The sequence below is a fragment of the Simochromis diagramma genome, unplaced genomic scaffold (assembly GCF_900408965.1).
Source record: "Simochromis diagramma unplaced genomic scaffold, fSimDia1.1 OVJJ01000603.1, whole genome shotgun sequence".
NCBI classification, from domain to species: domain Eukaryota; kingdom Metazoa; phylum Chordata; class Actinopteri; order Cichliformes; family Cichlidae; genus Simochromis; species Simochromis diagramma.
Window position 1 is genome coordinate 15,816,897 of NW_024387414.1, and position 23,444 is coordinate 15,840,340.

Here is a 23,444-nt window from a genome sequence, read left to right on the forward strand (position 1 = left end):
CCAATGAACACATTGAACATTAATGACTACAGCATTCTAACAAGCTGCACTCTTCAGTTTCATGTGGCTGCTGTGGTTTCAAAAATCCTCCAGGTTTTTTTTTCAAATTGCTGAAAAGCCTGAGCGAAAAAATGAGGTGACCTATTTAATGAGGCTGGATGGTTTCATATCTTTATAAGTCAACCTCGCGTTGCTGTTCCATCTCATCCCATGAACTTCTGTCTTTCCGGTTCGATAAGTTGTCTTCACAGCATATACTGATCTCTCTCCATGTAGATCTCTCGCAGCTCTGCATCATCAATAACTTCAAAGGCACAAAAGCAGCTAAATTAGGTTCGCCACTTTCTTCTGTCATGACTAATGAGCTTTCCCTTCGTTTGTATATTAGTCTCAGTCCGCTGTGGCCGCACCCCAGGGAACAGGCCGCTGCTGTGCCTTCCTGTGAACAGGTAAGCCCAAACAGATGACAAGGCAACAGAATGGAAATACAAACAATAGGGTTTTGTTTGAATTTTATTTGAGCCATATGTAGCGTTCAATTACCATACAAATGGATACATCCACTTACCCTTTAATAAAACATTCAGTAACAGTAATGATGATGTTTTTACACAAAACACAGCCTTATAAAAAAACTTTTATTCTGCATTTATTCTAATTTATTCAACATGTAATAAAATATTTGAAAGTCTGTTGTTTTACCAAATTCATAATATATAACTAGTATTTCTCCCATTTAATGATTAGAAAATCAGAATCAGAATACTTAAATAATCCCTGTAATGTTATGTCAACAAAACATAAAGACATAACCTGAACTATAGTTTTGGGCAGCCATAGCCAAGTGTTGAACTCCCTGTGGTTGTAACATATCTGGTTTATTGTCAAGATCATCTTCCACGTGACTGAGTTGAACTATCATTAAATAGGACGCATACAAAAATCTAAAAATATACATCATTGCAAAGATGAGATCATACGCTTGGCAAGAGAGAGGGAAACAGGCTATGATTATAGGCTTTTGTCACAGGAAAGAAATGGTTATTTGTCAGCACCATGTCAAAATAGGCCACAAAAGAAATCAACACTCTTGTGGCCAGTAAGACAGGGCCAGTGTGGCTTACATCACTATTTTCCCTAACAAACTGCTTTATTTTTTTTAAGTGAGCTGCTATTAGTCATTAGTTAATTTCATTTTGCCTATACATTAATGGGAGACTTCAACAATACACTGTATACAAACTGTATACAAACCTTACTATTTATTCTGATTTTTAAAAGTCATGCTGTGTCCACTGGGGTAAAGAAACTATAACCACCTAACTAGACAGGACTTACAGTGGAAGCTGGATTACCAAGACTGACTCATGTTAGTGCTGTACACAAGTCAATTAAATGCAGGAGACCTCTGAACTGAGATAAAGAGCAATGTACTCAGATAAAGTGAGTTTTATGGCTTCCACAGAATATCAGTTTGCACTGAGCAGCGGGTTCACTCGCATCCACTTCCTCTGATATGACTTCTTCCATAAAACACAAAATTGACTTTGTTATGTAAGATGTTTGAAATTCAGTCGGGGTACCGTGTCTTTTTCCTACTGAAATGAAGAAAACAACGACACTCGGACCGTGTACATGTGTTTGTGTTTTGCAAACAGTATATGTTTCATTCAACTTTCAACTCTTCGAAAATTGTGTGGACTGGATGGGGAGGGGAATCCCTTTCACTAGCGTGCCCAAAAGGTGGCAGTGTTGAGTTTTACAATGGTGTGCGAAAACATGACAACCTCTTCAATCCGCCTTTCATATTTTTTTTTTTCCCTTTTTTTGTCAAGTTACCGCGCAGCTTCTTACATGCCACTTTTGTTTTATATTTAGTTGATAAAACATAGTTTCTAGGTTTTAATTGTGCTGTACATTCAGACAAATATCAGACATTGCCATTAGGAAGTGGACGGGTTTTTTTCAGGTAATGTTCGCAAGATTAAGACTTATGTCTTAAAATGTATAACCAGTTTATGCTACAGGGTTACGCGAACTATATAAGGTCTGTTTTATGATTGCTTTCTCTCTCTTTTTTCTATATGTCAAGCATTACAACTCCGTTTTGTAATTAATTTAGAGCATGCATGCTCTGCTTCGTTCCACTTACAACTCATACTTCGAAAAAGTAAAGTAATAAATAAATAAATGAATGAATAAAATGAAATCGAAATTACGATAAAAAGAACAAAAGGATCTATGCTCCGACTGACAGTCAGCTGGTGTCCATTGACGGTAGATAAAAGTTTTGTTTCTCTGGGCTACTAATATGTTAATTAGCTGTTAGAGTGTGCGACCCTATTGGCTCGTCGTCCGAGTCAATTTCCCATTTCCAGCCTGACGTCAGAGCGGCTACAATGCTTAAACTCATCTGCTGTGTGATCCCACTAAAAAATCGCCCCACCAGACAGCGGCTTAGAACGTGCAAGTGAGCTTTTACTCCCTGACTTTCGGTGTGTTTCCCTCTCCGCGTGCGCAATGTATTCATGAAGACACCGTAAAGTGTTAAATGTTTGAAATCCAAAACCGCCGAATTTCACATGCTGAAAAAGGACTCCGCTACTCGTACGCGCGGCACTGGTGTGTCAGTGCAATAGACTCTGCAAAGAAACTCTACTCACACACGCCTGCAAGTCCGCGGCTGCAAAAAGGACGCCGAAAACCTAATTTTTTTTTCAGTTTCAAGACAAACGCGTAAAAATCAAACTGGCTCACGTTCTTCCCAACCAACCCAGTTTGACAGCTGCTCTTCACCCCGTTTGGAGGACTGTCAGCAGCAAGAGGATGGCATCAGAGCTGGCAATGAGCAACTCCGACCTGCCCACCAGTCCCCTGGCCATGGAATATGTTAATGACTTCGATCTGATGAAGTTTGAAGTGAAAAAGGAGCCGGTGGAGCCCGATCGCAACATCAGCCAGTGCAGTCGCCTTATCGCCGGGGGATCCTTGTCTTCCACCCCGATGAGCACGCCTTGCAGCTCGGTGCCCCCTTCCCCAAGCTTCTCGGCGCCCAGTCCGGGCTCGGGGAGTGAGCAGAAGACACACATTGAGGATTTCTACTGGATGTCCGGTTATCAACAGCAGCTGAATCCAGAGGCGCTGGGCTTCAGCCCCGAAGACGCGGTCGAGGCGCTGATCAACAGCAGTCACCAGCTCCAGTCTTTCGATGGCTATGCCAGGGGCCAGCAGTTTGCTGGTGCAGCCGGAGCAGGAAGCACCATGGCCGGGGAAGAGATGGGGTCCGCCGCGGCGGTGGTGTCGGCAGTAATTGCTGCGGCAGCCGCTCAGAACGGAGCGCAACACCACCACCACCACCATCACCACCACAGCAGCAGCCACCACCAGGCACCGGGCGTCCAGTCCAACGGCACTTCTGGGACAAATCACCCACACATGCGCTTGGAGGAGCGGTTCACAGACGAGCAGCTGGTGACCATGTCAGTGCGGGAGCTCAACCGGCAGCTACGGGGGGTCAGCAAAGAAGAGGTGATCAGATTGAAACAGAAGAGGAGGACCCTAAAGAACAGAGGCTACGCTCAGTCCTGCCGGTTCAAGCGAGTTCAGCAGCGGCACGTCCTGGAGGGAGAGAAGACACAACTCCTGCAGCAGGTCGAGCACCTAAAGCAAGAGATCTCCAGGCTGGTCCGGGAGAGGGACGCGTACAAAGAAAAGTATGAGAAGCTCATCAGCAACGGCTTCAGAGAAAATGGATCCAGCAGTGACAACAACCCTTCATCTCCGGAGTTTTTCATGTGAGTTTCGACATTATCGCGAAATAAAACTATATCAGATGAATAACTCACCCCGCGTAAAAAGTTTTCATTCTGAAACTTTTTTTTTTATTATTTACTTGACGCAAATCCCACTATATGCCTAGATCAAGAACTAATTTATCAACTTTTTGATTTTTTTTTATTACATTTATTTTTTTGAAAACAAGTTCCCTCCATTCTACCACTGCTGTAGATTTGGAGGGCTTTGTTATCCGCATTTTTTTTTAATCTAGAAGAGGCGTATTGAGAAAACTTTCTACTTTTTGCTATCATACTCAGTATATTACACATAGTTTGTCTGTCAAGATTTTTTCATCTCTGTTCATTAGATTTGCAGTGTTTGATATTTGAAAGTTGATCCAACTTTATGCCGCAGTATACCAAGTGTGCATGCAAGCACTAAGTATACTCCTTTGAAGTTCATCAACTTGGCCCTTTTTCATCATTTTAGTTTTGATTCAGTGTACAGATTCTTATCAAAAGTGCATCCATCGACAGTATGTTTTTCCTTTTTTTCTTTCTTTCTCCTTTTTTTATTTTTAATTTTTTTTTTGTCTGCCAAACTTGGAGGATTGCAAGCCTGCCGTTTGACGCCACCTCATCTCATGCGTTTGCTTGTTATTGTGTGGAGCAACAAAAGACTGTATCCATTACAAACTCTTCATTGTTTTAAAGAGATGTGTTATTGAACTGCCCTGCATGCTGGACATGTATGGTTTTTCTTTCTATGCTTGAAGATGTCCTTTTTTGTCGGATGACTCCAGCATGGCACTCATACTTCATTTAGGCCTCCTCACTTTTTTGGGACAGAGACAAAAAAGTGACAGGACTTCCCATCCCCTGTAGTGGTGCATTTCAGCTGTGTTGAAGTGCACCACCATCGGCTGTCATAAGACTGCAGTGAATGCGCTGGCATTCCTGGTGGAAGTTTGTCGGCGGGGACCCTGGTGCGAGGGGAAAAAGAAAAGACTTCAGTATGAAGGAAATTACCAGTCAATTTCCTGGAAGTTTAGTCTGTTGCTAAGCCTATGTTGTTATTTAAATATATTCCATTGTGCATTTGTCATCATTTGAATAATTTTTAAAGCGTAATTTAAAGACAAAGTTTTATAATCTATGATGCAAAAGATATCATGTGCTACAGCTTATGTCATATAGATTTCTAGGATAATTAATAATAAGATTGCTGCCCAAAACTATTTTTAACACTGATTAAGAGAAATTGGCTCGGCTCCAATTTATACAGTGAGCAGTATTGTGCAGTGCATAAAACAGCGCTTTTGCAGCATGTGCTATAAACCGAAGTGTGAGAGATCTGGTGTCCGACACACATTTTATTATTATATTTTAAATAACTATATTAAGAAAAAGTATATTTGGAGAAGACAATTCTCACAACCGGAGTCTAAGTAAATTACTGTGCTTTTGAAAATGTGTTTCTTGATTGAACTGACTTATTCTGAACAGAAATGCACTAAAAATGTCATGTGGAAAATTAGCTTTCCATCTCCCAAGAAGATAGATCTGACATTCGTTTACGACTTAGTCGTATCATTTGGAGATATTAGCATCAGTTCAGGGTATACTGTTGTTTTCTCTTAAATAAACGTAAACATTTGCAAAGCAATAAGTAATTATTCTAATCTATAATGTCCGGACATTATTAGATCGTCAGGGAGTGTCACCCTGCATGTATAAAAGGGGGGAGTACCATTCGCCAATAAATCTTGAAAATATGTTAATTAATCTTTCATCTTACATATAGTATATATATACATATATATATATTTTGCTGTGCAAAATTATTTCATTCACTAACCATATGTGATGTTCATATGTGCTCGTTTCTCATTTCATACAATTAAATGATATGCAATAAATGTATGTAATTGTCTTCAATAAGTTTCTCACTTTTCTTTTGAGTTGTCCTGAGACTCTTTGTTGTTTGTGAGTGAAACACACAGAAATGAAACTAGAAAACATGTCATCTCCATATTACTGCCCCACATTTTAACACTGCTCATAGGGGTCTTGTTATCCTCTTTTTAAGGCGTTTCTGCCAGAATTAATTTAGTAAGAGCTTCTTACACCATTTTGGAAGAATCAGAAACAGGAATGAGTTGAACATTTAAGGAAAGCAATTCAGGCTGGCAGTGTAAAAAAAAATTGTAAAATGTAGAGATGCAAGTCCATTGTTGCAATAACTTAATGAAGCCTAATAATAATAACAATAACTCACAGTGGCGTGCAGCTAATTAAACATTTCTGCTTTGACAGTCTGTTGAATGATAGAGACGCATGTTTCTTCACAATCCATGGATTAACACCAAATAAAAATATATGTATTTATTATTTCCTATGATGATGATCCTAAAAAGGAGAAACAGACCTTACCTGCTGACATTTTTCATTTAAAGTCCAACGTGATTCTATCATTATAATCAAAAAAATAAGTGTTAGAAATATTGTGTTTGCATCTCAGTTCATGAACTTCATCCTCATTTTTATTTGCAGAAGTCCAATTTGATTTTATGTCTGATAAATCATGTTAACATTATTATGAACAGTCTGGTCATGTGTGAGCCTTTCTATTTGTGCATATGTGTGTGCTTGTCTTAAGTGCTGCTTCATGTGGGAGTATGCAAGCGTGTATTTGGACTTAGGTGTAAATCTGAATGTGTGTGTGTGTGTTTCCTTGAGTGGCAGTATGTAATAATGACAACACTGTGAGTTTCTTGTGGCTGTGCATGATGCATGCTCCATATTTGTACCCTTCACTTACCCTTTTTACACATTCTTTGCTTACTTATCTGTTGTGCCCGCTTACCGTGTTTCTCGGACACTCTGCACTTACAGTCATTAGCATGTCATCGTTTGGCTTTCTCAGTTTCATCCAGCTCTATCCTTTTTGTCAGTGGGTCTGGACATTGGCCTGAAGCAAACATGCTGTGGGAGACGGGGCGCACGGAGGGCACAGCCATGTCAGGCATGTGAGGGGGCGCTGGAGAAGGTGCCAATTTATGTCAGCCACTGTGGTTAGCAGAAGAGTCTCTGCTCTGCTGTACCCAATCTTGCATTGCATTTGGTGTTTTTACATCATACGCTGATTTTCTTTTTAACATAACTTTTGGACTGCACTTGGACACGAACTAAACTTGCCACTTTCCAGAAAGACAAGAGGAAAAGTTCTTTGCTGAGTTCACAAGGAATAGGCTTGTGGGCATTCGGAACAATTTGTTTGTTGAAACAGGAAGACCAATGTGCCAAAATACACTTTGAGGAAACACTACAGTTTCTGAAGACAGATTCAATCTGGGTTTGTCTTCTGTTTTGCAGTTTAGCCACAGATTATCAGTGTCCAACGGATACAGACAAAAAACGCCTTTCATAAAAATGAACCGCACTGTCAGTGTGTTAAAGCAGTAAGTGCGCAACCGTTCGTAGTCTTTGCCATTATAAATTTCATACTTGTTAAATTTGCAAAAAAGCAAGCTTCTGCGCCATCTGCCAATGATGATGTGCTACACAGCTCATCAAAAAGGAGAGAGAGGGAGAGGGAGAAAGACAGTTTTAACCCAAGATCTGAGGTGTGCACTGCTGCTGTGGTGGCTGATTTGCCCAGAGTGAGGGGAGAAGCTGAGACAATAGTCAGGCTTGGGCTGAATTAAATGATTTTGCTGATGATTAATAGTGGTGTGGGCCAGTGGCTCCTGCGATGTAAAGATGATAAATCGTGAGTGTAGCTCTGTGCAGCTGTGCCAGTATTGGGTCTTAGCATGTACACACCATGCAATTTACAGCCAAGCCATCTCCTTCTTCCTCAATTTATCTAATTACATCTAAAGCAGTAGTACCGTTATAGTCTGATATGTCACATTAACCACAACAATGTATGAAATGACTTTAGAGAGGATAATCATTTGCATTTCCCCTCATTTAAAAGACATGTTTTTGTATTTGCCATTTCAAAGAGGAAATAATTTCCTCTTTGCTTAAGAGTCTCTTCTTTTCTGCCTCTCTTTAAACCATGCTTTCAGTGCAGTGGTTTTTTTGATGTGTTTTGAGTGGCATGTAAAAAATGAACATTTGTTTTTTGCTAGGGGCTTCTTTATAAGACTCTTAAACTTATTTAGTTTGACTGTTTCCTCATTGGAACAGATCATTTAGACCTCTAATGTCCATCCACTAAAACACAGTCACCGCACGCATACTAAACACGAAAACACACTCACCAACTTACAATACGAAAACAAAAGAATAGATTTGCTCCATTCTTTTGTTTCAGACCATAGTGTTACTTGTGCTTCTCTCTGTGTGTGACTCAAACAGTCGAGTCCCCGAGCTAAATGGCATTTTTTGCGAAGACAGATCTAATTTGTAAAAAGATGTTTCCTCTTATATCTGTGGTGCCCGTACGCAGCGGTTATGTAAGTGATAAAATGATCGATCTTCCAGCGAGACACTCATGTGGAACGCTGGCGCTATGCAGGTTGACAGCATAAGATGCAGCACAATGTTCAGTTAAGTACCAGTACGCCAGTCGACAGAACCAAAAATAAGAGCCGGTTGGGGGTTTGAATTCTTACAGGCTTTAGAAAGTGCCAGAGGAACAATTGGAGCAAATCTTTTTGTCTTGCTCTTTCGCACGGTATGTCATGTATGTGTTTGTAGGTGTAGATGCATGAATCCGTGTGTGTGCATGCATGTGTATTTCTCTTGTTGTGTTTTTTGTCAAAGAGGATGAGCAGAGGTCAAAAGTTACAGCGCACAAGGCTGCTCTCAAAGTCATTAGAGTAATCCCTGCCCTGGGGAACTCATGCTCATTTCCTCTGCCCAGAACCCAATGAATGAGATGTACACACACATCCGACATAGCATAGTATCCAGTAAATTCAGCACAACTCCCTGCTATCTATATATTTTTAATTATTAACATCCTATATTTCACTCCTGTCTTTACATTTTTTGATTGCAAGAAAACAAATAATATATTTTTAACTGTGAAAAGATTATATAATAATACTATACTATAATAGCACACATACAAAAGGAGTTTAAATACAGGGTGCAGGAAAAGTGTCTGTTAAATATGCTGTGAAGGGCAGTGGCACTTGGCTTAAGCTGGCCAGGTTTATTTTCACGCTGCCATTCATTCTGATTATTTTCATGTATTCATTTATTTATTTATTTACTCTGAGTCTGGTAGTATTTGTGGCACACATGGTGAACATTTAATCTTGTTCTCACACCCACTTCATTCAACCATTTCATTGTGGGTGTTGCAAAACAAAGCAGCCAGTCGTACATGGGGTAAATTCATTGTTCCTGTCTTAGATATCAACTGACTCAGAGTGGGTGTGTTAAGCTGTGGCTTTCTGTCACATTTTACACAACTGGGGTTAATAAAGACTCACAAAATATCAAAAGTGCCAAGTTTCAACGGTGTTTTTTTTTTTAAAACATATTTTTCTAATCTGTCTTAGTGTGATGATGAATCCAAAATAAATGGAATAAGATCTGTTTCTTTTTTTTTCTTTGCATTTTCACATTTGTTCGTCCTACCTTTGCATGAAATTTGCCTCTGTTTATCATTTTTACTATTTTCATTTTCAACAGTTAGAAAATGTTTTATGTGAGTTTGGTTGTGGATAAAAACCACTGTCGACAGAAGATTGGAGAGAGGATGTGCAACAGCAGTGGCAGTCATGTGTCTCAACACAACCAGGTGGCAGCCACATCTGTGAATGGTCTGTCTAAGTAGAGAAACAAAAAAAGGAACATTATTCTCACATTCATAGTGTAGAAGAGAGGAATAGTACAATCGTATAAGAGAGGAATGGTGCAATAGTGCAGTTCACTGGGAATAAATAAATGCCAAGCATCAATACTTACACTTTACACTTTGCTGTCGATGATGTCTGTACATTTCTTTCTTTCTTTTGTGGCAGAAAGCTTGCTTCAAATAGACATTAAGCTGATACATGTGGTGTCATTAGAGAGTCGTCCTTGAAAGACTGGCTGCAGGTTATGTTGGTAATGAGGTGGTAGGGATTTGCTGGAGTAATTTTATATGTCTGTAAATGGACCCAAACCAAGAGCCTGTGACTTAAATAAATGCAGCAGCGCTAAAGCAAGAGGTAACGGAGTAAAAGAAAAAGTGAGACACACAGTCTTTCAAACGGGCATATGTTTGTGAAATTTCTCCCAGTAAAAATCTAGCTACATGAGTGAAATCCCTCTGCGCTCCACAAATGTTTTTGTTTTCTACACATTTAAGTCCATTCCTTTGGTTCCTCAGGTGTAACTTTTAAAGCAGATCAGTATGAAATAGGGAGCTGCATGCAGAGCGATACACATGGAGCATAGATGTAAGTGCAATTTTGTTGTTTAGGTAAGTCCAAGTCATATCTCAGCATATGAATTTTTACACTTTCAGTACTTTCACCTTGAATGACAGGTGAAATAAAGCAAACCTAAGACATGAAAAAGATAATATCCTGCTATATCTAACAGGTGATATGATTTGTCAGCTGATTGGCTGCTGATCACAGTTTAGCACCATTAGGAGCCTTTTGGGGTTTTTTCTTAACATCTGTCATCACAACAGCTGCCTCACTGCTTTTGTGCCAGTTCTATGCGGCATTTATTTGAAAATCCAGTGATTTAAAATTTCCCTCACAGTAGCGTACAGGCAAATTACTTCCACCGCTGTTATTTTCCAGGAACTTTAAACCGGCCCGGCTTGGAATCTGCAAAGGGAGCTAAGAGCTGAGCTAATGTTTTTACTTGTGCTGCAACATTTATAGGGGATATGAACTGTATTTGGACCCGCCTAAAGCAACATGCCCACTTTTGTATGTTTTGCCAGGGTACTTCTGAAAGTTTCAGTCACAAGGTAGCAAGGAAACAAGACTTTATCCCTCTCTTTTTTATTTGCCACGATTCCACCCCTGTTAGAACAATTCATTATTCAACTGAATGAGATGAACAGAAATAAATGCCTCGACAAAAAAAAAGAAAAAAAATCTATTTTGCCTTGTCTGTGTGATGGCACGCCGTACGTACGCTTAGATATTTTAGTTTTGTCTCTTGTGTTTTGATGCATGGGTTCCGCCTGTAGAATCTATTTGCATGTAAATTTTTACAATTCCCCCAGCATCAAACATTTACTATGATACATGTAGTGTATTTCACCAAAGAGACAAGGTGAGAGTGAATCTTGCTCAGAATGAGTCTGCTTGTTTCTTTGTGATTGTTTGTGTGGGCCTTCTTGTGTGTATCCGTGTCTGATGCAGACAGAAGGGAAGAGGGTGAAAAGGTGACACCAAGCATATTTACGCTGATATTAATTTATCTGATCTGTTTGTCCAATCTTTTCTGCTTCTTCAGGTCATCAAGAAAATTTCTCCATCTGTGATTTCAAGCACCATCCCTCCGTGCCCTTGAGGATTCTTGAGGTAAATGTCTGATAACTTTGGCCTTTTCTTTTTTACATTTTCTGCTTAATAATAGTGAGCAATATCAGATTTGTTGAGTTTACAAAATATTCCTTCTTTAGAAAAATACCACAGCTTTGCACATGCTACCAAACATAGCTGTGTTATACAAGTATTATTTGTGGTATGCATTTTTCATTTCTAGCACTACACAATTAAATCCATATTAACTATTCATTAATATCAGGCAGTCATATTAAACGGAGAAAATAGTCACCACATATGCTACTGAATGTTTTAAAACATAATGCATGTCTGTAAGCTTTTTATAATGGATACATAATGCATTGTATATGCTAAAGAGCACACACCTTCTTAATGTTGGCAATATCTCTCTACATCTATCTCCCTGATGCAATAACGTTCCTTGATATCGTATCCATTATCATACCTTATTTTATCCATGGAGAAGAAAAATCACACGACACATGAAGTTTTGAGTCTAGGGCAACATCCTTCATCCCCGATCAGGACAACCAGCAGATTAGAGCCACTCATTCAAATGCAAATTATATGTTCGTGTTTTGCACCAGTGACAAAGAGAGAAGAATAAGATTTGAGTCTTGATATCAATTTGCAGAGACAAAGGGCAACCTGGGAGAATGTATATTGCAAACCCAAATGTTCCTGTAATGGTTTCACTGATTGTTCCAAAGCAAGCTGCAATGTGCTTCATCATGACACATAAGAATGAAAGAGCACTTGCATTCTAACTTTTTCCACCAACGTAAAGAAGAATATACTGTAAGTGTGTGCGTGTGTGCTTGTGTACATGTATTTGTATCTGCTGTTATTTACTTGATTGTCTCTAAGTGGGGAGCGGGATCAGTAGCTGGCCTTTCGCCAGATCCACTTAACTTCAGGAGGGGAAGCAGGACAAAAGCCATCAGGGAAGACAAGGACAAATCATCTTTAGATGAAGTGTTTTAAGTGCTCTGATTCTCCTCCCACGTCATCACTGTGAATTAGGTGCCCTCTGCTCACTGCTAAGGGGTGTCGAATATAAACAATGCCATGGGAACGGATGTTAAACGAATTAAAGTGGAAAACCATGAGGGTGTCTGTCTTACGCGGCCTCGTAAATCTCGGTTCTCCTGCCATGCGCTATGCTGATGTTGTGCTCTGACAACCTGCCAGCTGAACTTAGAGGTGCTGCGTGCGGTGTGGTCTGGTCGATCCCGTTCTTAGCAGTTTCAACCATGGCAGACATTCCAGGCAGAGCCATGTCTTTGTTTTATGCAAATCCATGCATATGAAGAATAGGGTGGGGGGGTTGGGGTGATGAGCAGTCTGGCCACGTAGCTCCAGGAGGACAAGCTGAGTGATGGAGACGGAGAGCCAGGTCTTGGTGTCCTTGCCTGGGGAAACAGTGTCCTGACTCGAGCCTGGACTGCCACCAGGACACTATGTCACTGCGCCTCTACCTAACTAATCCTAGAAGAAAAAGATTTTCCCAGGCACAAATGTATTTACGCCACAAGATGCAGAGCTGGTATGAAGATACTGTAAATAGAGGTTAACATTGGTATAAAACTACCTGCCAGTGTGCTTTTCCTGTGTGTTGTAAAGGTAGGCACAGCTCAGGGGATTGCCATGCAAAGAGACACTGGAGTTCAGAGCCCAGTAGGGAGCTGAAGGACCCAGAATATGCTGACAAAGATAAAATGCCAGGTGTGTGTATATGCAGTGTAAGAGGCTGTGAGAAAGTGGAGTGCAAATATAGATTGGGGGGGGAAAGGTCTGTGTGTGTGTGTGTGTGTGTGTGTGAGTGTTTGTGCTCACATAAAGATACAGCATACAGTCATGTGACCATTGTATGACAACGTGGTTTGGGTGAAACCTACTGAAGCAGCATCACCCACATACCACAGCTCATCGCACTGTTCAATTTCCCATCTTAACAAGTGTCTTTCGTTTCTTCACATCGGTGTTTTTCCTCTGTGCAGTAAATTATGTTGTTTTTAAACTTCCCAAAACATCTTCTCTTGCCCACCCCTTCTTAGAGTTGCTTGTTAACGGTAATGGTTAGTAGGAGGCGAATCCGTCACAGTGTGCTCTATTTCTGGGTGCCAGGATGTTGGTCTCAGTCGTTGAGGGCAGATGAAATCGATCCAGATTAACCTGTCATGTGGGGGAGAAAATGAATGGGACAGAGGGGTGCAGAGGCCATGGAGAGAAGGGGGGCAGTGTGAAGTATAAAAACAACCTCCTCCATATGGGTCAAAAGTTGTGGGATGATTTATTCAAGACTGGGTGCCATCCCCCCCCCTTCTATCTGCTCCACCTGCCTCTTGGAAAGGAGTGAGAAACTGGAGACTGTTCAGGAGGAGGTGACTATATTTAGCCTTGGTGACCAAAGACACTGTGGTCTAACTTTAAAGTTAAAAATACATATATCCATGTACAGTGAGATGGACACAGTTTGCGTCATCACAAGGCACCTATCACAAATTTGTCAGCTTGAAGTGACTCGTGAAGAACGAGTGCAAAGCAATGTGCAGCTTCCAATAGATGCGTTTTCATTAAAAGACTGTATGAGATTGAACTAAGTTTTAGTACCCCTGATTAAATTCATGCTATTAAAAGTTATCATGAAACAAAGATTTTACTTGTAATTGTGAAAATTATGTATCCTAAGAAAAATATGTGTGTGTGTGTGTGGGTGTGTGTGGGGGCGGGGGGTTAGGGGGGCAAACAAATAAGCAAAAACAGAAGAAAAAGAATTGAGATTTATAGTTTCATTTGACTGTGAAGTGCTACTAGATTTAGCCTCGTGTGTTTGGGCAGAGCTCCACTTTGCTAATTATTTTCCTGTGGCAGAGTTCTCAGCATGGCGCTCCTTTCTCACTCTGAGAAGAGAGACTCACTGGTAAGTGCTTAGTCAGCCCTACTCTGGGTGTGAGATACTGTTGAGTCTCTAGTGGACTGTAGGGAGGCAGAGCAGCGTGGGACCAAAGCCATGACAAGGTGAAGCCTTTAAAGTGAGGGCGGGCCCATCATCACCCATCAGTGAAAGGAAGAGAGATAATATATGAAAATTGGGGACACTGAAAAAGAGTTCTGTTTAGTATACTCCTTATTCTGTACTGTTAAAAGTGTTATGGGAAATATCATTGCTGTGTTGTTTTGCTAGGTTCTTGATGCCTCTTGCAGAGGCCTGAAGAACCCAGACACTGAGCAAGAGCTGTTATAAAGCTCCATAAAGCCAGCGGCTTTGCTCTTTATCAACTAGCAGTGGCATGGACTTTAAAATATATCAACACATCATCATCAGATTCAAGTTATGACTTGGTGGTTCTTGACTTGATCTCTGGAAATCCTGCCTGCGTTCTGTTTCTCTCTTCCCTCTCTATTTATATTCCAATGTCAAACTTGCCCTTCTTTCTATCGCTACTCCTCTTTATAGAGTGGCACACAGCTCCTCCTCTTCTGTCTGTCCCGCTATCCTCCAAATGACTCTCCTCCCAAACAAACTTAGCTTCCTTCCCCTCCCCTCTGTTCCCAGCGTCACTTTCCCTCCCTCCCTCCCTTCACCTCACACTGCACCTGCTTCCCTCCCGCTTTCTGTTCCCTCTCCAAACGTCACTACTCTCCCTCACCCCCCTCTCCACTTCTATTCTCCCCCTCGTTAGCTTGATGAATGGCTTCACTGCAGGGAAAGTGCTGATTTTCATCCCTCTGTCTGATTTCTGCTGGCTGTTATTAATTTCAAACACTCAGAGAAAAGCAAGTGAGTCAATAAATAAGGAAATGAACACACTTCATCCTGCCATATAGCAGCTCTTGCAGTCATTCACCCAGGGTGCGGGTCCTCTGTGGAGGCCAAGTCTGCATTTACACTGATAGAGTTCAGCTCCCCTCCTGAATCACAACACGGCAACATATTTTTAAGGCAAGAATAAAAGTTGTCCAGTAGCACTGCATCATATCAAATGTTCCTGTAATATTTTTAGTATCTTGCTTCAACAGGGCTAGGGGGGAGACAGAATGGTACAAAGCTAATAGCTCTGAAGAGACTTCCAGTGTCTTCTCTCATCTTTTCTCTTTCACCCTATAGTGCACCATTTAAGAAATGTACACACAGAGTGACAAAGAGGAGGAGAGAAAGAGAAGCAATGAGAAGTAACAGGCTAACAGAGTTATTGCTGCGCATTAAACAATGCTGTCGACGCTGTGTAGTTAGGGCCGTATGTCTAAGCGCACATTACTTACATTCCTGGCTTAATGCATTGTGCGTGCCTGCTAATGTCAAACACAAATAGCCTCCGAGAACAACACAATTCTCTTAGTTTCTTGCTGTCAAACAGGAAATTTCCAACCAAAAGTTACTTTTCTTTACTTTCTGTTTTCAATTAAAATGCTAGGGTATTTAATCAGTCCAGGATCCCAGTAATGCATGCAGAGGGACAGATATTAGGCCTAAGATATTATCACACTGTTTACAAAGTGTTAAGACAAGCAATCAGGTGGGAGCTTTAGTAATGCACACACATCATTAGATGTTTAGTCTGTGCTCTGGAGCCACAAGCCACAGGGCTGTTTCTCTTGGCCATTAAAGCAATATTTGGTTTTACCTTAATAAACATACAGATTTTTTTGTAATTAGCTGATAGATTCCTGACACCTTACTAACTTTCAGCTTTATAGAGCTCCCAAGCTGAATCACTGCAGTGTTAAACAGTGTTGCAAGTGCAATTTAATGTTGTTGTTTTGCAGGCGTACGTTAGTCATAACTTGACTCGCCTAAACTTTTAGACAGCATTTTATATTTAGCACACTTAATAGAAACTCCTAAACATGGAGAAACTCACACATGGCTGCACAATGCACAGTCAGACAACTTGGACAATTTAGACAAAACTGATATTTCTCAAAACTGATAGTGAAAAAAAAATACATCAGCTGATAAGATTAGGTGTATTTAAAAGATCATGAAGAAAACTGGGTGTTAAGTTAATTTTGCTAAACTGATAGAAACATATGGTGTGCGTGGACGCCAAAGCCCCTACCCCTCCTTTACGATGTAGGGACAGGAGTGCTGTAATAGAAGAAACAGTTAGAGCATTTAACACTTTGTAAATAAACATCGGGATTCTAAATGCAGTTCCATAACTAAACCAGAGGCCATTTATGGGAGGTGAGAACAGACATAACATATTTTAACTGTGTATGTTTGAGAAAGTCCAGACTTGTCGTTCGGTCAGAGAAGAACCAAATAACATAATATAGAAAAGTGTGTGTGACCTAAAAGATTGTGTGTTTAATTTAAACAACAGTAGGTTCTGCTTCTTTTTGCTTACACTGATTATAAATTATGTGGGAATGTATGGTGGAGGAAGATAAAAACAAAGCTGTAATAATTACTTAGCACTCTTCAGTTACACCCTGTTAAAGATATGCAAACTTTGCTTTTATAAAGGGATGACATATGTACATGAGAGGAGAGGAGAGGAGAGCTGTATTAGTAGTAGCTGCAGGGGTAGTGGAGCCTGTATGTCTGCTTCATGGCTCTGTGAGCGCAGACATAACTATTGTGTTTACAAGGCTGAGTTGCTCTTACTGTTAAATTATCGAGGTGGGGGCGTGTTAAAAGAGGAGGAACAGAGGGAAGGGGTGGGGAGGGGGTAAATATTTGTCCGTCTCTCATAGTTCTGGTTAACCAGGCTGAGGAATTCTCTTTGCATCTTATAATTACAGAATTTGGGTAGTGTCACTCTTGGAGAGTGCATGGCCTCAGAGACCTGAAAGAGGAGGCCCCTCTGACACAGCGTGGAGAACGAACCTTAAAGTGTGGAGGCGGGAGAGTGGCACGCTTCTGCGTCTCACTACTGTCAAAGAGGCTTGTGTCAGGAGATTACACCGTGAAGTTAAACACCGCGTTGGTCACTTTTTTCTTTTCATTTGCTCTCTTTTTATTTTGGCTTGGACCAGTGTGAGACCTTTCGGAAAGAATGTTGTGGCTGAGGCAAAAAAAAAAACCTGAAATGAAGAAAGAACCACAGTCCTAGTTTGCTCAGTCTTTCGCGGAACGGAGGAAGCTCTTTCCTCTCCCTCGTGCACAGCCCCATGTATTGAACAACATCTTCACTCCTCTTAGTTTTTATTCCTTCTTCCTCTCTGTGGCCTGATCATTAAAGGAGAGGGATGAGTTCACAGCTGATAGTGTCTGGTTGCAAGAAGCGGACAACGGTATAGGATGACATTATCGGAAGCGGCTGCATATAGATGCTAAGACCAAAAAAAAGACACAAACAGAAAGAGAATATTATGGCGTACTTCTCTCAGTATAAACGTCTGTCTGCTTGAATTACAGTAATGACCCCTGACAAACCATAATAAGACACATGGATCTCTATGGATACAAGCCATGACCAAAGGAATGGCTCTCTGTTTACTTTCCAGTTTGACATTCTGGAGTATGAGACTCTTGTTAGCAAAAACTAAAACATGATTAGTTCCCTGTTCTTTTCTAAAACTAATAATACACTACACACACACACAGGGAAAAACACACACACAGAGAGGCACACAAACACACACACAAACCCATATGAATAAAAGAAAGAATATTAGTAACTTACAGCCAAGTATGGCACAACTGTTATTAGTGAGAGAGATTTGTAAGGAGAGTGATGGAGAGGGACGAAGCTTACCCTCTGTCTCTGTGGCTGAAGTGGAATAGTTGTGGTGACGGGTTGTGACAGCCGAGGGAACGAGGGAGCAGGAGGGGAATATCACTCCAAAAATCCCCAGGATACAGGGAGGGAAGAGTAATTTAGAATGAATGGCCTGCCGTATGCTCTGGAGCAGTTTCTCTTGTCTTTCTCACTTATGGATATAGAATTGCATGTGGACAAGTCTTTTTCTATCTCCTTCTCTAACACACACACATGCGAACACACACACGCTTTGCGTAATAGATATTTACTCTATGAATTCTTGCATTAACTCTCTAGTCACTAGATTATCATAATGATTCAGCCAATAAGTATTAATACTGGCTCCTTTGCTGGATCCCTCGGGTTAAAATTAGACATACATCACACATATGCCACACCAGAATGAGATGCGCACAAGTCCTGTACACTGACTCTCATTTCCTTCCCTCGTCTCTTGATAGTATCCCTAATAGACCTCTCTCCCAGTGGCACACTGCTGTTGCAACATTCACCTACTATTGCTTTAATGAGATGTCTGCGCCTGTATGAGTGTGTACGCATATGTCTGTGTGTGCCTGAGAAAGAAAGATGTTAGCGATCCTTGCGGCCCTGTTTATCTCCACGCTTGTGTTGGAGTAGAGGGAGGTCAGAAGCAGGGCTGCTTGTATCCATCTCCATTCCCATGGCTGCTCTGTCACAGGCACAGTGGTCACAGGAGAATGAAAAGACTATGGATTTTTTCTCCTCCTCCCTACACTCACCAGAGTAGGAAGATTAGGCAGAAGATGAGCACAGCCTGGCCCATTCAAAGCAGCTTTAAGCCCAACACTGGAAGCATCTGACCTGAGTTCTCTGGTTCATGGAGCACAAGTACACACAAGACATGCATTCGCGCACGCACACATGCACAAATCAACCAGGGAAAGATTACTTGGTTCACTTTTCCGGTTCAGAGCTTGGTCACATGGTGCCTGGGTGTTAAATGCTGACATTGTGGCCTGTGTACATTAAGATGCTATAAGCACACGCAAGTGCACACACCTAAAACACTGAGAAATAAGCCTTCACACTCCCTGCTCAGCAGCCCCAGATGGAGGCTGACAGTTGCATGTGCATAAAAATATATTTTTAGGGAAAACTTAATAGACAATAAGGTGAAGCGAGTCAGGGAAAAAAAAGGGGAAGGAGGGGGCATCCACTCATAGGCAAACAGTAATAGGGAGATAAAATTCAAAGCTCTGCAGCTCTCACTAGCAATTAAAATAATTTCCGTATAATTTGAGAAAGGCCTGACCCGCCTTATCGGTTTCCAGATAAGTCTCCTCCTCCTTCTCCTCTTCTTCAACCAAATGCAGAGGGCCTGATGACTGAAAACCGACAGCGCACTGATAACCACCGCCATATGGGCTCCCTCTTCTCTGCTCAACTCATTTCACTTGCTGCTCTTCCCTCTGCACAAACGCTTAAAGATGCAGGCACACAGTCACACATGCAAACACGAAGCAAGCGCCATGATCAAAAGCTTCCCTTGTTTCTTGTTTTATTGTGGTGTGTGTCCATGCGCGTGTAATTTGTATCATTTCATATTCTTTGTTTTGCACCTGGGTGGAGAAGAAAAAACGTTAAGCATTTGTTTCTTTTAACTGAATGGAAATTCTGATTGAGAAAAAAGCGTAAGATTGAAAGAGTGAAGCATATTCTAGAGAAAGTGTGGGTGAGCGAAGCGAAACTAAACAGGGCCTGAAACCTGATGCCGTCTCTGTTTACGGGGGTTTTGTGTAAAAGTATATATACTATATTAGATAAAACTAATGGTGTGGGCAAACGTGGACTGCAAAAATTAAGCTTGCCCGAATGACATATAGATGAGGCATCATTTAAATATCTTTCACCGGACTTGATTAGAGCGCTTAGAGTGGCGACGAGTAACTGTAACTACTTCACACCTAGCAGATGTATTGCTGGGGACAGGCAGTGTCAAGTTACAATATATTTATATTAACTAATATATATTCCAACATAGATTAAAATAAGTTGTGGTTAAAAGCTGGTTTTTGATACTGTGTTTCACCTGGGTTGAGTGCTTTGTTCTGCTGTGTGTGGGAAAAGATTCCTACATTGCTAAAAACTGACACAGATACACATACAGTGACACAACATGCAGAGGAGAGGAGAGAAACTAGTGTGGTTGTAAAAGATGCAAATAAAACAAACTGTGCACGTACTTTAAATAAGCCAAAGAACAGAAGTCAGAAATTTGTTTACGTGTGTTATTTTTTTAATTTACTTTTTGTTGTTTTGTTTTTTTTCATTCCTTCAATAATTTGGATGATTAGTTCTTAAGAAAGTTACAACATGAACAGGCCCATTTTAACAGGAACTTCTGATGACAATTTAACGTGAAAGTGCATTAAACCTGACTTGAGTAAACGGGTGCCACCGCAATATGGCACCCATTTGGGAAGCCAGTAAGTAAGGGTTCCAGTATTCTAGTGATGGTTCTGCAAATATGAACTAAGTTCCTCACGTACAAGCTACATGGGAATCACTGTGGTCAAACTGTTGACACTCTTCTTGGTAGATGATAGGATGTGACAACTGACTACAGACTTTTTGCTACTTTACATAAACAGTTGTGGTGGGAAATGGTCAGTGGCAGTTATGGCTTGTGTGTCACAATGTGTCAGGTAGGCTGGTCTCAGATGGCCCATTTGGGTCATGTGTGAAACAGTGATGTGACACTGTTATTCACGAATGGTGTTTAAACCACAACCATCTGTAAGTGTGTTATCTGCAAAAGAGAGATCTCGGTTTTTCTAAGAAACAACAGTTTAGATTAGGTGTCATTTGGTGTGCTTTATTTAAAATCAATGTGGGATTTTTTTTTTTTTAAAGGCGATTACAGATTTAAAGAATGTGCTCTTGTGCATTGGGATGTTTGTGTATCTTTTTTACCTGTGTGTGCAGCGCGAGCCTCAAAGTTGGTAACATGTCTGAATCATTTGGGAGGTTGTGCTGTCACGGACGCACAGAGGGCAACGTTCCAGTGAACAGGAGGTGGGTGCAGTGACATAAGCGGGACGCAGTACATCTACTATACGCGATACTCTCACAACACCTACATATGGAGGGGTCAAGGACATGCACACGCTAAGTAATGCATATACACTATCGTGAGATGTAATTTATTTTACATAACACTGACTATTTTAAAGACCAATTTCAAGACAAATTCTGTGCAACATTTCTTTGCACCATTATACTGCATTTAAAGTGAATACAATTTTTTTTCTAGTCTCTGAACAGATACAGTACAATAAAGAGCGAGTCTGGTTTCATATACTTGGCAGCATCCTGCGCACACACTGTGTGCGTGCTGTAAATAGCCAGAGTGTGTCGTGCATCTCTGCTGTGTTTGGACCTATTTTAGAGCTGACACAGGAAACAGGGCCATTCTGACAGCCACCCTGCCAGCCGGTACTGCACACAGCAGCCCCGGAACCTTCTGTCACACACACAAACACGCACACACATAGACACACACACACACACACACAGTCATACACACAGAAAAACTAGAAGTTTTTCATGTTAACAACCTACCAGTCCTTAATCCACCTCATAGGCTTCCACAAATCATTTAATGTCCTCTTTAAGGACACACTTTTGTGTTCACCTGTGTTTTGTTTTTGGGTTTTTTTGCAGTTCAACAATAAAGACCTTCAACAAAAGCCCTGGACCCCCGTTCTCAAACATCTCCCGTCACATCTTAATTACTATCAATTTCAAACCTTGCAGTACAGAAGTGATTTCACATCTGAATCAACTAGAAAAAAAAATAGCTTCTGTGTTACAGATCCTTGCATAATATCAAGAAAAACGATAACTCTGGCAGAGAGAAGCTCAGTTACTCAAGACACAGGTTTCTGCTTTCAGCTACATGAGACAGCTGGAGATCCAGTCCACAGTTAATTTAAAGTTCATTCGTGTTGTTCAGTGTGTTTGCTATTCTGCTTCCTTGTTCCTGCACCATCCTATTTTTTTCATATATCCACCAGGGTGATGTAATTTAATTCAGCATCTTTGTAATTCATTCATTTGGTAAATATTTTGAGGGACTTAGTAATATAGAGGCACAGACTGCGGGAGTTTAAAACCTAAATTAAGCTGCATCTCAGTGATATGACAGTGCTAGCTCATTTAGAGACAGTTAGTATACAGACATAAATGCCTCTTCAAAGGCTGCTGCAGAGTCCCACTCACCAGCCTCTCATGTTTGGGGTGGAAGATAAATTCTGCAGGCTGCTTCTGCCTTCCTGTGTAATTATGTGCACGGTGATGTGCCTTTACAGCCTGCCTAACAGTCGGAAATTATCTCCCGGAAATGAAGTCCAATTAATTGTGGCACTTTGCAGGCGTACATGTGTGCAGAAACACTGTAATGACACTTAACGGGAAATTGGCTCCTGTTGAAATATTTAATAAATAACTTGCGAGGTGAAACAACCTCATATGATACTGACAAACGTAGCTTGTTCTTTTGGTTTTTTCTACACACACAGACACGCATACACTTCAATTTAACAAATTTCTCAGTTGCTTGGTGTAAGGCATCACACTAACCGGTAGTTAAAAAGACGCATACTATGTAAACGTATCACAGTTTTTCCTGTGGACCTTTGTCACATGTCACCCATTTCTTGTTCGCCTCATGTTTCCAGTCACTGCCTGCTGCCAGCTACTGAAGAGAAGAAAAATGCCTGAATTTATCATTTTTTTAAAGAAAAAAAAAAAAAAAAATAGGTAGATTTTTTTTTTTTTGACCTACACGTGGCTTTACAGTATCGATCCAACCTAAAATGAAAAGGTCTATAAATGGAAACAGCAGTCTTTTAGGGTCAGTGACACACCGTGTCACGCCACAGCAGCTCTCTATTGTAGGGCACAGTGTGTTGAGTCAGCACTTTTCAGAGAATAGCACCTTTTGTTTTTGTCTCTGGGAGTCTGGGTGTTCTGCCCAGAATCACCGTCCAGACACAAGCCATTCGGGGATTCGATTTTTCTTTCTAATAAAAAAAGAGATTTGTTTCTTATTATGCTCATTTTTTTAGTTGCTCTCTGAATATATTTGAAGTTTTAATTCACTTTTGACATAGAATATTCCCCCTGTGATTTCTTATTTCTGAAATTATGTGATTACTAAATGTACAGCAAACAGTTACTTTCTGTACTCTCATACAAAAGCTGTTGGATTGGATTTGGTTGATTGCTCAAGCACTCCTCAGCAGCAACGTTTTACAGGAAGTGAGTGGATTTGAACGCGCATGCATCTGATCATCATCATAATTGGCTTCAGATTAGCTGAGACATTCCTTTAAAAGTTGATGTGTTCACCTAATTTAAAAATTCCCATCCTACAAGACAAGTTTTCTCAAATGTGTATGAAAGGATGCGTGAGTTTACATTCACCTCTA

At 40.8% G+C, this 23,444-nt stretch overlaps 1 protein-coding gene across 1 annotated transcript in view; it reads left to right on the forward strand.

Moving 5' to 3' along the window:
• The first annotated feature begins 2,371 nt into the window (after window positions 1-2,371).
• Window positions 2,372-23,444, forward strand: part of mafa (v-maf avian musculoaponeurotic fibrosarcoma oncogene homolog a (paralog a)) — a 75,563-nt gene continuing 54,490 nt past the window's right edge. Inside the window, exons 1-2 of the mRNA XM_040011208.1 lie at window positions 2,372-3,794; window positions 11,205-11,272. Of these exons, the coding sequence (XP_039867142.1) occupies window positions 2,827-3,794; window positions 11,205-11,232 (996 nt within the window). The 5' untranslated portion in view covers window positions 2,372-2,826 and the 3' untranslated portion in view covers window positions 11,233-11,272. The remainder of the gene's footprint in view (window positions 3,795-11,204; window positions 11,273-23,444) is intronic.